The sequence below is a fragment of the Hydra viridissima genome, unplaced genomic scaffold, assembly GCF_058129835.1.
Source record: "Hydra viridissima isolate aposymbiotic clone 2 unplaced genomic scaffold, HvirCarnegie_v1 scaffold_5, whole genome shotgun sequence".
NCBI lineage: Eukaryota > Metazoa > Cnidaria > Hydrozoa > Anthoathecata > Hydridae > Hydra > Hydra viridissima.
Genome location: NW_028324304.1, coordinates 19,930,299 through 19,947,084, shown reverse-complemented (window position 1 = coordinate 19,947,084; position 16,786 = coordinate 19,930,299). Strand labels below are relative to the sequence as shown.

Here is a 16,786-nt window from a genome sequence, read left to right as displayed (position 1 = left end):
TGTAGTTGAATTGCGTGAAGAAACTATTTACGGCGGATTTGATTGACGTAGTTTATTTGATATGTTGTAAATATAGTTTAAGCGGTTTATTTTATGAGCATATTTGAGGTTCTTTGTATAGTATAAATTGAAGGAAAACTTTTTGTAAAGGAGATGATTTAAGGAGAAGAGAAAATGTAGAACTGAAACGTTGTGTTCGCTGCGAGAAAACAACAAGCTAACCGGGCACATGATGGAGCCATCTTCGAATAATTAGAACATCTTTGAAAAATACGATGGTATATCCGATGCCGCAATTTGGTCGCAGCGAACCAAAGTTGTTGCAGAGAAGCAACGCGTTGAGTTGACAGTGCTCTTTCCAGTTTTGTTGCGAAGTAATACTTAGTCTTCGATTGTTTGTGAGTAGAAGATAAGAAGGATGTGAAGAGAATCGAAGATGTCTTTATTTATCGAGTTTTTCCTTCGGATGCCTACGTGGCATGATTTGTGTACGAAGCAGAAGATGAGAGATGAGGAACAAATGGATGTCTCTTTTGCTGATCTAAAACGTTTCTCGTGTTTGGCAGAGTAGCCTGACGAGAGGGTGCGACTGGCGTTGCAGTTGGATTGCCAGAAGCGGTATTTGAGATTTGGATCCGCAAAAGAAACAATTGATGTGATGTTCCGCAAAGCAAGAGTTGCTTTGAATTAATTGTGATCCCGAAGGATCAAGGAGGAGTGTAATTGAATTGCGTGAAGAAACTATTTACGGCGGATTTGATTGACGTAGTTTATTTGATATGTTGTAAATATAGTTTAAGCGGTTTATTTTATGAGCATATTTGAGGTTCTTTGTATAGTATAAATTGAAGGAAAACTTTTTGTAAAGGAGATGATTTAAGGAGAAGAGAAAATGTAGAACTGAAACGTTGTGTTCGCTGCGAGAAAACAACAAAAGAGAATTTGTTTTAATACTGGAAATCAAATCTTCAGGTAAAATAAGCTGTTTATATTTTGGCCATTATGTTTCATTGAGTTGGTTAACCTTTATATTTTCCACAAGACAGAAAACACAAAATAAGTGTTCACATTTTTTTAGAGTTGCTGGTTGTTTTGGTATTTTACCATAAAAATTACACTGGTAAAGTTGTAAATGAGGATTGATTTCTTTTTTTAGTTCTTCAATATCTATTTCCAAGTCATGTGCTGTCACAATGCTTTTTTTAATGGTAGCAATCATGGAAGATGACCACACTTTTTTACCAATACCAGGGCAACCAATAAGCATTTTTATTTTTGTTTTAGTGATTTAGTAACATTTAAACTTTTACTGAGTTTTTCTAACTGCTGATAACAATAGCATTTATCACAATGAGTTTTCCAGTTGATATTTAAAAGAAGTGTTGTTGATTTCATTCTTTTGATCATATTATATATGGTATCATAACGTTTTGAAAATTTTTAGATGAGTGTACATTCTCTAAATCTGACAACATGACATGGAATACATAGTTCAATGTTCTTTTTTTGGTTTATTCCAATAGGATACTTTTTTTTCCCAACCAAATATCCACAGACCCTGTAAATAAGATTCAAATTTTTGTAATGGATTTTCATCTAAAAATAATTAAACTTTTTGGATAGTTCTTGTGAATAACCATCAAACTTAACCACATGCATTATGTAGTGTTTATATTCATGAAGTAAATTAAGCTAATAAATCAATAAAAAACTTCATATAAAGTAAAAGATTTTATTTAAACTTATTAAAAACATTAAGTCAAGTTTTTTACATAAGGACAACTTTTATTTCACAAACGATATAAATAAAATGTTATCAATTTAGGACAATAGTTAGATGTAAATTTTGAACAAGAAAAAAAATTGAGTGCTAAGATTTTTTATAAGAAATAAAAAGTTAAAAGATTCATATAAGTAAAAGTAGAAAAACTTTTAAGTTTTATCGCTCAAAAAAAATGTAAAAAGACTTCCAAATTTGTAAACAAATCAAAGAAAAAGTTTTTTTAGGTAGATCCTCTTCAATCATAAAATAATATTCCTCTTTCATTTTACTTACTTCTTAATAAAATTAAGTTACCGAGACATTACTAACAGTCTAAAAGCTAGTTATCAACGTAGACGATTTTAAAAAACGTGATAAGTAATGAAAAATTGGTCGCTAAGTAAAAATTCACTCTGTAACGAAGGTCCGTAGCCATTTTGAAAGTTCTAAAATTTTCATAATCCAACTGCGCTTGCGCACAATAACCTGTCGCTTATTAACAGAGTTTGAACGACCGTGACATCAATTAACTTTAATGACAAGAATTTTATAAACGTAATAATAAAGTTTTATAACGATCAGCTATTATCACAAAAGTTTCAAAAAATTTCGATCGTCCAAAAAAAAGTTATCACGTTCTGAAATCGCACCTTATAAAATGGCTTAGAAAGACCAAAAAAGTTTTTCTGGATTATCTCGAAAAGTAGCTGAAATATATATAACACGATGTATTACTAAGTTGAAGAGTGAACGCTCTACAAAACGGTATATCTGAATTTTTTTTACTTTTCAAAACAGAGATGCCACTGTAATTTAAACTACAAGTTTATCAACTACATCATTAAGAAATAAGAAACATTGAAATCGATTGTCAAAAATATTACATAATTAGACCGGAATCAGATAACAAAATATCAATTCACATCCATTTTAGGGCATTCTTCAACCGAGTTTCTCCGGACAACTTATACCGAGTCATTTCGTTCGATAATTTACTGTGAAAACTTTATATTCCTTCTTCAGATCCTGCTCCGATAAACTTATTTTTGTGCACAAAAAATCCGAGATGCATCACCATTATGTGAATTAAAGGGCTTGTCCTAAAACCGCCAACCGTTTCAAGATCATTTGTTAGGGTAGCTGTCAAACAACAATCTCTAGAAGAAGAATGAACCTCTTTGCATGCGATTACAGCAGCTTCCTCAGAAAAAATATTCACTTTTTTTGAAGAAACAGCTTTCGACCACTTATCAAAATCTCTCAATACTGCAAGTATTTATTTAATCAGGAAGAGATTCACACAATCTCTTTACATCGCACCCATGAAATCTGGAGTAGACAATATCCTCAGCCTTCCTATCCACTTTAAGGTTCCATCTTTGCAATATTTCTTGAAAGCATTTCGAATCTTTCTCGTTATCTTGGAACTTTTCAAATAACACATTCCCAATTTTTATTTTGCAATGTAGAATTGGAGGAACAATTAACTCCTTTGGGACATCAATCAATGGGCTTTTCCTCGCAACAAGCTTTCGATTCTTCACAAAAACTTCAAAAGTTTCATCCCGAGCTGGATACTTACTCTCTCAATTTTTTACAGAAGCATTCTTTAAAACATGTATTTTTAAAACAGAAAAATAAAATTGAAAAAATAAATGGGCAACCTTGGGCAATTAAATTTTACCAGATAGACTATAGGTGAAATACATTTCTTAATTTTACTTTGTTCCCATTGCTTTTATATAAAATAAACATCATATTCTGATTCCTCTTTTTCAAAACTATAAAAGGGCTAAATTTAAGTTTGATCATATGTATGGTTTTTCAATAAAATGTAAAACAAAAACGACACAAAAACCAAGATGGCCGCTAAACGAAAAAAATCCTCCAAAATAGGTGATTTTGAAATAAAGATATTTCAAAAACCAATTTTAATTACAGTGCTGAAATTTTACAAGGTAATCTATGTGATGTTGATGATCATTTATACAAAGTATGAAGAAAACCTGAGATGGTGGGTTACATGCCTGTCCCTCTTTCTCGTGGAATACCTCTTATGTAAAGATAGATTCCACTTCTGAATATTGCTAACTATGATGCTTGTGTGGTAAAAAGAAAATTGATGAAGGGATGAACACATGCTTTCTTTTTGACTACATTTTAAATCTTCCTATATTGAGAATAAATAATATCACTCATAATTCTTAATTGCTTGTTTTAAAAAAGCTAATTCATCTAATGTTGATACATTAGATGAATTAACTGCAACGAGCTTCTTATTATTGTTGCAAAAAATCTTAGGCAAGAGAATGCCCTTTCAGCTTCCACAGATCTTGGAGGAATAGTTTTAAGAGCATTAAAAAGCATATCTAAAGGTCTTGATATGCTAGCTTCAAAAAGAGCCATTTCTTTTTTAATGAGATTAGATCCAATTTCAACTTTGTTAATTGTCATTTGGAAATCAGATATTTTAACAAAATATTGTACTTCTTGAGCTAAGTTAAATTTATTGTTATTATTTCTGATATCATCAGATATATCACAAATATTTACTTGTTTATCTTCCTCACTAGGCTCCAATAATCTTTGAATGTGATTTGTGGCAAAATATGCTACATTTCTTTATATTTTATTGCCAAACTGACCATCTTGATTTAAAAAATCTGAGTCTACCAATTATTTAATTAGATGTATGTATTAAATTAATGTTTCTCCTTTCAACGATTCATTTTTCAAGCTTCTGTTTTACAAGCTGACTAATTGGTGTGTTTGCTTCATCCAACTTTTTCTGATGAAAAGAATTACAATTCAAGAAGACAATAAAATAAAGTCTCATTTGAAATGGGCTTCGATAGCTATTTCAAGTGGTTTTAGGACAAGACAAAGAATTTTTCGAAAATGATTTTTTAAACGTTGGTTCCCATTTCTTTCAATTTATCTCATACTAAGAAATTCATGAAAACAAACAGTCCATCTCCGAATTTCAAATATATATTTTGTAATCATAGGTAAGTAAAAATTCTAAGGTGAAAATGCTACATATCCCAGTGTTTTCTTTCCCTAATGACTAAGGCAACTTATGTGGTTATAAAAACAACATTTGTTATCAAAACTCATTTATTTTCACATCTTTTAAATTGTTTCATGTACTCGGTTTATTAAATTAACAGTGCACTCAGTCTATTTAACTAACTACTTCTATAACTAACTTCCTACTCAAATAAGTTTATTTTAGTACCTTTTTTAAATTTTTGTTTATATATTTGACTGCCATTGGAGCGAGGTACTGGAGAATCTAAGCATGATGGTAATTTAAATAGTTAGCTAAAAACTAATAAAAAGGGCCTGTGCTTTGGGACATCAAGAAGAAATATTAGAAAAAATGCTGTCACTATTAGGTTAAGTCATAGACAGGATTCTATTGTTTTACAGGTTGCTCATAGAATAAATGTTTTTGAGCTTCACTGCAAACAATTTTCTTTTGCTGTTAAAAATCTAATTTTCAAGTTTTAAATTTCTAAGTTACCAAACAAATTGAAATGCAACAAAAGATTTTATGAATAAGTCAAAGTTTGTTAAGTTTTTTAATGTTGCAGTTAAAGGATTGTTTTTAGGAGTACAGCTTAAAAAATTTTTTCAATTTTGCAGATATGCACTTGTAATTTTAGTCATTCTAAGTGATGAAAGTAAATTGCTAGCAGAGCTTACACTCACCAACTTGTGTCTTGATGTAAACTTGGATATTCGTGCTTCAGGATCTTTTTCTCATTCCTCTTTATATTATCTAAAAATGCAAGTTTTAAAAACATTATAGTAGTTAATGGTCTAGTATAGAGAGTATATAGAATCTGATGATCCAGGAGCTGAACAAGTATTAGAAGGGATTGAAGGAATATTGATTTAAATGGAGATCACGGGTACCCTGAAGGTGACTTAAGACCTTATATCATATCCCATAAATTATTTTTTTTGGTTTTGAAAGTAGTCCAATTGTATATTCCAAAACTGTCAACATTTAAATCCTTTTATGGTAGCTTTTCGAGAAAACTTAGTTACAATACTTGTTTAATCTAGAGATTATTACCCCTCTGACTCATACTAAGACCCCTGAGAGCGGATCAAATGGCCATATAAAATTTGTTTGGTTATTTGTGCTATTGTATTGACACTTTGTGGATCGGATTTAGAAATAATTTCTGATAAAAACTTGGGTTTTCTAGTTTGAATTTAGACGAACTTATGTTTTAAAAGTTTGTTTTTTTTATTGAAGAGGATAAGATAAATTTACAGGAATAGTGTGGTTTTATAGAATGATCTTGGAACTTGGGATAAAAATTTCTAAGTAAAATAGTTTTTTTTTCTAAAAAAGAAATATTTACTAAAGCATATATGCTACATTTAACTAAAGTTATAAAGTATATATATACATACATACACGCTTTGTTTATATGTATCCCTTTAACTATAAATGTCTTGTGTTGTACACGCAGACAGCTCTTCGCAAGACTTCATTGAAATTAGCGTTGTGTTGTCCTACCTTTCGTATTTCCCAAAATTGTTTGAAGTCTTGATGAACTGATTCCAATGATTGCTCAGTCCAATATCCTAAACCTTTGGAAATATTGAAAATTAATACTTTTATATGTAAAAACCTAAAATGTTTTAAATATACACTTACCAAACTTTCCTCCTTTCATTATAATAAACTCTTCAACATGATACTCCACAATATGAACTTTAAGTGTAATGTTTGTACCAAGATCTCTAAAACTTTGTGAAAATCTTTTAATATATTCAGAGTAGTTTGGATTTAATGTTTTCCCAAAACACCCATGAACAACATCGCTAAAGTCTCTCAAGGCTTTCATATACTTTCCACCAACAATATTGTGTTCATTCAAATAGATTTGAAAACGATCAAGTTTTCTCAGAAACTTGTTGGATCCATTTCCTTCTAACCTGTGTTTACCTTGATAAGGTACTCTGGCAAGATTAATTGTAGATAAATAACAATTTACAAAATGAAATCCTTCATAAGTACTCTCAAACAAGTTTTTTTCAATTAGTTTGAGAAGTTTGTCTACTATGCCTAGCAAAATATGTAAGCCTGGTATATTGACAATTGATAAGATTGTTACATTTCCAGTCAATAAAGGAGGATTAACTACATTACTAAAATATTTAGCTTTTGCAATGTTTCTTCCAGCAGCTATCCATTTGTTATACCACTCACACAAAGAAGTTAGAGAATATGATTCAGCTCTCAGCATACTAGGTGATTCTGTTTCACAAAATGGACAAGGATGCTTTGAAGCTGCTGACTGCTTTCCAACCATCAGCAGAAGAACCTTTAGATCTTCTGAAATAGAGTAATCCAGAGAGTTAAGTTTTAATTTATCCAACAACATTTTTATGTTTGCATAACTTTCATCAATAGAGGGTAATACAGCCAAAACTAAAGTTTTGTGAACACTAGTAAACTTAAAATCTTTACATCCATACTCATCAGAATATTTCAGTCTTTTCTTTTCACTTGAATGTGCATCAAGCTCTGGCTTCAATGTAATTGATAAGGTAACCTTTAGATAGCCTTGCCCTCCATCTACCCCAATCTTAACATCTACATTATCTGGTTCAAGAGATCTATGTTGTAAAACCATTGCAACAAACTCATCAACATTATTGCATATTACACCAGGAACAGTTCTTTCGATGCACTAAACAATAACAAAACAACTTAAATTCAGTATGTTAATTTATTTTATGTTATCAACTTGATCAAAATATAAAATTATTATGTTGCATTAAATATTATTTTATTATAATATATCACTATTTTAGAGCTTTTTAGTGGAGCTAAAATCAAAGTAAACAAAGTATAGATATGTTTTAATTATACCGCTTTTTGCTTATCTTCAATATCCTGTTTAGACTGAATCAGCATGAGCTCAGCATCAAACAAAGACAATAGATTTTTATTTTCTTCTGTTAACTTTTTGGAAAAACAAGATTCAACAGACTTTCTGCCCCCATTCACTCTTATAAATCGAGCAATCTCTAACATCTTATAGTCACTAGTAAATTGGATACAAATGTTAAAAACAATGAACGTTTTTTAAAGTAATGTATATTTTTTTAATTCTGTAGTAATTAACATATACCTTGTATGAAGTTTGCTTTGTAGTTGCTTCAGCTTTGAGAGAGAAAAGTAAGGTTTTTTTGGTTCAACTACTCCAACAGAAACAACAAGTCTCTTAGGGCCAAAGGTGTTCAATTTTATTTCTGTGTCATTGGTTACTAAACTGTTGATTGTGGTTGATAAAATTTTTCTTTTAGTTACAGGTGAGGTAGATTGTACAATATGTGCCAAATTCTTTTGCTTAGCTAACTTTGTGCAAGGATGTTTAATACCTTTTCCTATAAGTCGAAAACAACTACTGCAAAGAACAAAGTTTTCATTGGTTGCAGAAAAATTCACACTATTTTGAATGTGATCTATATCTTTTTTAGTTTCACATGAAACCATTGGTGGAGGAGTTGCCATTTTAGTACCATTTGTACGCCCATTAACACAAATAAAACATTCACACTTCCCACCTCGAATAACTCTAGTATTAAGACCTAAAAGTAACAAGAAATTAGTTTTTTAAATGCAAACATAATATTGTTTATAAGAAAAATAATAATAATGAAAAAATTAACTAGTTTTTATTGGCTTATTTTTTATTAGAAAAACATACCTTCGTACTTAGGTCGAGCGGTGAATAAAAAGCTTTTTGAATCTGCTTTTTCTAAACTCACTAGATTTTTTCTACAATTTGAACATAACATTTTAGGCAGATCAGGGTTTTCAACAGAGAAGTTTTCCCAAAAAAATCTCTTGATAAGATTTTCATAACTTTTTCCTTGTTGTGGGTATGAATTACTGCATTTGGTTTGAATGCATCTTAAATCATTGCCTTTTTTCAAACAGCATATACAAAAGCATTTTAAAAACTCATTATGATCTTTAGCAAAGTATGGCATTTCTTTTCTTTTCTTGAGAAATCATTTTTATATTTTCAAATTAATTACTTACTTTAAATGAATTACTGTGTATTCAAATTGAAATACACAGTAATTTTATAATTATACTCGCTGTTATAAATCAAGTCTTTATTATTATCTAAGTCTTTTATTGACAACAAACAAGCCAATCGGAAACAAATAAATATTATTATCACCAATTGCGTGGTTGCAATTACAGAAAGTAAACAACAATAATGGCCGATGGAAAAATATTAACTAAACGTTAAATACAGGAAAGTCTCCCTAATTTGATTGGATAAGAAATCTTGTTCCGCAAAGCCCGAATAACAACTTAATCGTTTGCCGGATCGTAAAAAAGTTTATGTTTTTATGACCATGTATGGATGTACATATATATATATATATATATATATATATATATATATATATATATATATATATATATATATATATATATATATATATATATATTGATTTATAACTTCTGTCCCTATTATAGGACAGTCCCTATTATAGGACTATTATAGGATTGATAACTTCTGTCCCTATTATAGGACTCAGTCCCTATTATAGGACTATTATAGGATTGATAACTTCTGTCCCTATTAAATTGATATTTATTATAAATGTTGGAGGAAACAATGAAAAAACATTCTCTGGCACAGATTTTAATCCTGGTTCCCATTGGGCATTTGCAGTTTATAATAATATTGAGTGTAGTTTTTACTATGGAGATTCATTAGGTTGGTCAGTTCCAGATGATTTTTTATGTAAAGTTAAATTATTGATCAGAAAATTGTATCACTTAAATAAAGAGGTTAGCATTACATACTGTCATGATCCAAAAACGCACAGATATGGCGTCAAAAAATGCAGTTCATTATGCAGAGGAAACTACCCAATGCAGACATGTGGAAATATTTGTGGAGTTATTACTATAATAATTTGTGCGATATCTTGTTTAAATTATGATTACTTTGTACATATAATAAGCAATGATAAAAGAGAGAACAATAATTACATTTTTCTACAAGAGCCTACAAAATATTCTAAATATTTAAGATTGGTTTTAATGTCATGGTTTATTAGTAAAGAAATAAATTTGGATTTTGTTGTTCCTGCTTTAGGCAAAGTTTCTAGCAGTTTCGAAGTGCCTTCTAATGAAGATTTCAAATATACAAATGTTTCTGAATCATCATTAAATAAGAATATTATTGTTAATATAGAAAGTAACAATTTTTCATCTCTAAAATGTGCATTTTGCAATGTTACTTTCACCAAAAAAAAGAATATGCAGCGACATATAAAAAATAAGCACAAATTGATTAATGAAGCTCAAGCATATATTCAGTCAGGCATTTCTTTTTGTCTAGAATGTGGTTTTCAATGCAGACAAATTAATGGTTTACGAAAACATTTATCTGCGGTTCATTTTTATACTTTTCAGGAAGAAAAATTATCATTTTCTAATTTTAAAGGTAGTTATATGTTTTTGAAGTAAATTGTTTTATATGCTTTTATAAAAAAAATGATTTTTATTTATTTTTTTGTTTACTTCTTTAAATTTGAGTTTCATTTTGTTTTCAAGATTTAAAAAAAAAAAAATTAAATAGTTAACTAATTTCACAATACTCACAGGAGTAGATTATTCATAGTTTATATTGTAAGTTATTGTTGCAGGCCCTTTTATAATGCATCTTTCAGAATAGTAGCTTCTTATATTATGAATCATTGCCAAATTTGTAAAGGAATTAAACAATCAGTTATCTGTCTTTCTTATTACCTTTTTTTTATAATTGTTGTTTCATTTTTTTGTTAATGTTTAGAATTTGATTTGTGGAAATCAGATATTGAAAGTAATAACTCAATGCAATATGTTTTACCTTCTGGTGAAAAGTTGGATAAAAATGGTAGGAAAGTATCATACTATCAATGCAACAGAAGTGGATTTTATAAAAGCATGGCAAAGAAAAGAATAGCTAAAAGTAGTGGTATGTTTCACTGAAATAGTCTCTGAAGACTACTTTGTTTATTTTTTAATTATTTTTATGTTTTGTTTATATTATTAGAATTTTCTTTATTATCTTTCTTTAAAACAATTTAAAAAGTTATGTATAATATATAAGTACAGTTAATTGTAATCTTAATAGTTACAATTATCTATTTACCATAATAGATTATTTATTACCATAATGAATATTTTACAAAATAGGCACTCGAAAAATTGCAAAAAATTGCACATCCACTCTAAAAGTTTACCAAAACTTAGATGGAACAATTCTGGTTCACGCTTGTTATTCTCACTATGGACATAGCAATGAAATTCAACATATTTCCCTATCAAGTGCTCAAAGACTAGAAATTGCCAGCAAACTAAAAATGGGTGTAACCAAAGATAGAATCCTAGATGATATTAGAGATGAAATGGGTTCTGTTCAATCCAGATTACATTTAACTCAATACCAAGATATTAAAAATCTCGAAAAAGCATTTAACATTAATTCTATACAGCTTCATGCTAATGACCAAGATAGTGTTGCAATTTGGCTAAAAGAGTGGCAAATGAAGGAAAATAATCATGTTTTACATTATAAATTACAGGGAGAGTCAGATACATTTAATAAACTTAAAGATGCTGACTTTATCATTATAATGCAAACAGAGCATCAAAAAAAAATTTTACAACAGTTTGGCAAAAATGGTGTTTGTATTGATTCTACACATGGCACAAATGCCTATGATTTTCTGCTGACAACAATATTAGTTATTGATGAATTTGGAGAGGGGCAACCTGTTGGATGGTGCATATCAAATAGTGATTCATTCAGATTTCTAAAATTATTTTTTATAAAACTAAAAGAACATTCTGGAAATTTTTGTCCAATTTGGATAATGAGTGATATGGCATCACAATATTACGAAGCGTTTTGTGATGCTTATTTGTGTGAGCCTTTAAAGTTCTGGTGTACTTGGCATGTTGATAAAGCTTGGAGAGAAGAATTGCATAAAAAAATACACAATATTGAAATGGAAGCAGATATATACAAACGTATTCGCTTTCTTTTACAGCTAAGTGATAGAAACCTATTTGATGACTATTTACAATTATTAATGAATTACTTGCAATCATCTGATTTAACACAATTATTTGCGGAGTATTTTGAGAAATATTGGGTCAGTAATAAACAAAATTGGGCATTCTGTTATCGTATGGGTCTTGGCATAAATACAAATATGTATGTTGAATCTTTTCACAAAGTCTTCAAGTACAGTTACCTACAAGGCAAGCATAATAAAAGAATTGATAATTGCTTGTTTGCTTTGTTAAAGTTTAACAGAGACAAAGTATATGAAAGAATAATAAAATTAACTAAAGGTAAAATCAGCTTCAAGTTGAAAATGGTGCATTCTAGGCACATTGCAAGTCTGCAACTGAATGAAAGTTTTACTTTGGATGATAAAGGAGCAAGGCTAGTACAGTCTGAAACAAATGCTTGCCTATACAGAGTTTTAAAACACCAAGAATTGTGTGAAATAAACGAATGCCTCACAAAATGTCCAGAATGTAAAGTATGTGCTCATTTATATAGTTGCGACTGTATGGATTTTCTAACCAAAAATATCCCCTGTAAACACATTCATTTAATACATCGTCTTAGCAGGGTTTGTGAAACTAAAAAAAATGAACCTATTCATTTGCCAACACATTCTATTGAATTAGAGTGTAAAGTTGTAAAAGGATGTGAACCTGCAGATATTAATATTTTAAAAAATACCATTATTAAAAATTTAAACAATCTAGTTAATTTAGTTACCTGTAGTACAGTATCAGATGAAGAAGGTTTGAAGAGCTTACACAAAAATATATCATTAGCTCAAAATACCTTTTTAAACTTAACAACAAATAAGCAAAATGAATTACATTTCAAAAGTAATGTTCCATCAAACACTCAAATAACCAAGCAGTCTCCATTTTATTCAACCAAAAAAAAGCGTAAAACATCAAACATAAGACTTGCAAAGCCTTCTGCAGATGAAATAGATAGTTTTCTTGATTTTACCAACTGGAATTTAAAAATAAAAGGTATATATATATATATTTTGGCCTTACTGATATCTATATGTTCAATTTTATGCTTTTAAATATGTTTTTTTTTTTTATCAAGACTCTCAATTACAGTCATCAAGTAAATTAAAGAAGCCAAAACTTGAAACACAAACTAATTGTATTATTAAAAAAAACATTTTATCACCAGGTAAAATACTTTTTTTGATTTTTTAATTTCAATCAATACTGCTTATTTGGTGTCATATATGTTGTATTCATTACTTTTTCCAAAACTTAAAGCTAGCATAAGTTCTAAACCATTGCATATATACACTTTAGCCTATTTGAAACCCTTGTTTCAATAATTAGTTTACCTTTTTGATTGTTTTGCAATTTGATTTTTATTATTTTACTTTGATTGATTAAAATTTAGATCAGAAAAAAATTTTGGAATTTTTTGGGTACAGAAAATCGCATACAAATCATATGTTGACTGAAAATGAACTGAACATAGATACTGCTCATCTATCTCCGGAAATAATTAACCATGACATTACAATTATCCAAAGTTTAATATATCCGGAAGTATTTGTCAAAGTTAAAAAAAAACGTTTATTTGACCATGCATATAGTATTTACTTTGTCTAATTTTTAATGCTATGCAAATAAACTCATTGACTAATGAAATAGCCATATAAAAAATTTTTTTTTTTTCATTTTTGACTTTATGAAAGACTATGTGGCCAAAGTTGAAGTATCAAATTGGTAACTATGTACCTATAACTTTGAAGGTATCTAATATTAAATATTTTGTCTTCAAGATCCAGTAATACTCAACTATTGATGATATTATTAATATGAAAGACTTTATGCAGCAATTTCTTTAGATATTTTTTAAAGAAATTGTTTTTGTTTTTAGCCAAAGAAGCCATTTTAGCCATTGTTTTTAGCCAAGGAAGAACTGAAAGTGGATTTATCAAGCATTAACATGAATTACTACATCAAACACTGGATTAGTAGTTACTATAAAAAATATTTTTCAGTTAAGAAAAAGAGTGATGATAAGTTAGTTTAAAAAAAGGAGTTATTAGAAAAAATGTTGATGCAACTTCAGTAATAGAACAAGATAAATTATGTTGTAGTGTGATTCTTATTGTTTTTGGAGTTTCTATTGAAAATGTTTATACAACACATTTGTGCATTACTGAGATTAACAGTTTTGGTGTGAAGTGTTAAAGTAAAAGATTTGATTGTGGTTTTTTACAATTTAGAAAAAGTTTCACTCTAACTAGTTTTGTTTAATTAAATATTTTTTACTTGTCTTTGATGTGTTACATTTTTTGATGTTTTAATAACCTTTCAGTAGTCTGTTTTTAATAGATTATATAAAGAAATAATGTTGGTTACATCATTATAATATTATTTAAATAACAGAGCTTTTGCAACACATAATTGTGTAATGTATTATACAACAAAGTATTTTTATTAAATTAGTTTAAACTAATTTAATAAAAACTTCGATAATTTCATTCCCAAAACTTCTTTCATTTACCAATTTATATTTGTAATTGCAGTTTTGTAGATATTTAATTGCATATTTAACTCCCAATATGTCGGCTCTCCAAGGGGCAGATAAGTTAATTCGAGTAAGCAAATGTTGGAGTTAATGAGTCATTATATAAGTCCAACTTTTAACCTGTTTTCTATGTTTGGGTGTATTCAGAATTTTCAGAGCAAATGAAATATCAATTAATATATTTATACATAATTCTGTATTCACATAAGAAAAAAACTTTTAAAATTTCAACAACACACTTTTTACCGTACCCAATGTGGATTTAAATCAACAATTACAAATAAACACCATGAAATCTATAATTAAAAATATTAGTTCATTCTCCACAGCATTTGTTTATTACTTCCATGAAGCAGCAGCGGCAGCTGTTTATGGTTTTCAGTGAAGAGATATTTTTATCAGAGCAAGAATAGAGGACAGAGATGTTGTTTTATTTCTTTTTGCAATTGCAATTACTCCCTCTGAAAACGGGGGTTGTTGCGGTTTTATTGTCTTCTGTGATTTAAGCGCGGCAGATTTTTTATAAAATTGATTCGAGTCAGGGAACAGATCAAAAAAGTTACAAAATTCGGTCAAATGTTTTACCCCAAATTAGGTCAAATATATTTGCCTATTATAAATTGTGAAAAATCTCTTTCGAACAACCCTTTCAGTATGGCAAAAAGATTTTGTTAAAATTGTGTAAATTTTTAGATGCGATGGCTGGGGTAATTTAAAATTTTAGTGTTTTTGGCAACGGCTCCAAGTGCCATTTTATCCAAAAAAAATTGTTTTTTTAGCTATTGTTTTAAAATATGTGTCTCACGCGGTCCTTATCTCTAAAAATATATTTATAATATTTCATATACGTATTCCACATATATCATATAGAAGTCACTAAGTCCGGCAAACGAGAATAATGTTTTTCGGACTTTGTAGACCAATTTTTCGCCATCCAATCAAAATAGGGAGACTTTCCTGTATTTAACGGCTCGTAAATATTATTTTAATATTAGAACATCGTAATTAATAAAACTTCTTACTAAGTTTTCTCGAAAAGCTACCATAAAAGGATTTAAATGTTGATAGTTTTGAAATGTACTAATGGACTACTTTCAAAATAAAAAAAAAAAATTAATGGGATATGTTATGAGGTCTTAGGTCACCTTCAGGGTACCCGTGAGATATGTGGTGGTTGGCTCAAACATTTTTTTTACTGTGTCACACAATTCAGAGATGATGAATGGAAAAGAAACTGCAAAAATTTTGCTCTTGCCACAGCCTCCTACACACTTTGAGCATACTGAAAAGCTTATTCTCCTGAAAGACGTAGTTTGTCTTACTTGGTCGGCAAGAAGTCGTAGTTTATTTTCGGTATGTTAAATTTAAGTATAATCGAAGATAAATTTTGGCTGAACTGCTCTGCATCTTTACGGGGCTTAGCAAACCATTTCAAAGCTTTATTTCATTTGGGTAGTTTACTATATATAATCAACAACTGCTCTAAACAGGATCAAACTTGCATCAGACTTAGTTGATTTGGATCACAATGAAGTGGACAGACAGGATATTCTGTTGGACTTTCAAAGAGCAGGGACCAATCCATGAAATTACAAAAAGTAAAAAAAGGCGCATAGTTGAAAAAATTCTTGGACACTTACAAAGCACTATGTCTAAGTTAGCTACGATCTTTTTCTCCGGAAAAAGAAGAACAAAGTTACTAAGTTAAAACTTTACCAACTGTTTTGCAAGTGAAATTGATATTTTGTCTTAATCAAGTTATGTTGGTACAAACTATACTACTTCATTTGTTGCTAAAGTGTTCATTAAAAGCAAAGTATATCTTTATTGTTAGATTTACTATTCATCATAAAACTTTTTCTAATTTCTAAGCGGTATTTTCATTAAAAGCAAATCAAGAGAGAAATTGTTCGGTCTAATTACTGCGAGGAAGGAAAATGAGAAAAATTATAAAAATTATCCTTAAATTTTCTCCGACTCAAACGCATAAAATTCGATCGAAGAAAAGAGCGAGACAACCAAATCACTACGTGGATATACATGTACAATTACGAGAAAAACAAATCAGTCACACCATTAAAGTTAAAGACTTTTTTGCAAAAAACGCTCAGAAATACAATTGCACCTTCACTGATAATTGTCTGTACAAGAATTCAAGAAACCACTGCAGACAGAAAAAAAACGGCAGAGAAAGTCTTTCGAGTTGTTAAGGAGTTTTTATGAGTTTTTATTGTTTTTTTTTAAGAAGGATTTTAGAGGAGGTTTCGTGACATTTTTCTATTGAGAATTTTTTGAGAAAAGATTTTATGAGAAAATCAAAACCAGATTTTTGGAAATAGAGAAAAAGAAAATTTCAAATTGAAAATAGTTC

General features: G+C 29.3%; 2 protein-coding genes and 1 long non-coding RNA gene across 3 annotated transcripts; 2 read left to right on the top strand and 1 right to left on the bottom strand.

Annotated features, from left to right (window-relative positions):
• The first annotated feature begins 852 nt into the window (after window positions 1-852).
• Window positions 853-1,490, top strand: LOC149889247 (uncharacterized). The gene is made up of 2 exons (XR_016452918.1): window positions 853-972; window positions 1,157-1,490. It is a non-coding gene; the product is annotated as an uncharacterized LOC149889247 (long non-coding RNA).
• A 4,623-nt stretch (window positions 1,491-6,113) lies between these two features.
• Window positions 6,114-8,924, bottom strand: LOC145186088 (uncharacterized). Its single transcript, XM_090088708.1, has 5 exons — window positions 8,503-8,924; window positions 7,924-8,383; window positions 7,662-7,836; window positions 6,441-7,479; window positions 6,114-6,373 (listed from the first exon to the last, which is right to left on the bottom strand). Exons 1-5 carry the CDS (start codon window positions 8,786-8,788, stop codon window positions 6,225-6,227), a joined length of 2,109 nt encoding a protein of 702 aa, XP_089944834.1. The 5' UTR covers window positions 8,789-8,924; the 3' UTR covers window positions 6,114-6,224.
• A 509-nt stretch (window positions 8,925-9,433) lies between these two features.
• On the top strand, window positions 9,434-14,286 carry LOC149889246 (uncharacterized). The gene is made up of 6 exons (XM_090088707.1): window positions 9,434-10,269; window positions 10,618-10,782; window positions 11,004-12,875; window positions 12,958-13,047; window positions 13,273-13,630; window positions 13,759-14,286. Exons 1-5 carry the CDS (start codon window positions 9,693-9,695, stop codon window positions 13,485-13,487), a joined length of 2,919 nt encoding a protein of 972 aa, XP_089944833.1. The 5' UTR covers window positions 9,434-9,692; the 3' UTR covers window positions 13,488-13,630; window positions 13,759-14,286.
• The last annotated feature ends 2,500 nt before the right edge of the window (window positions 14,287-16,786 follow it).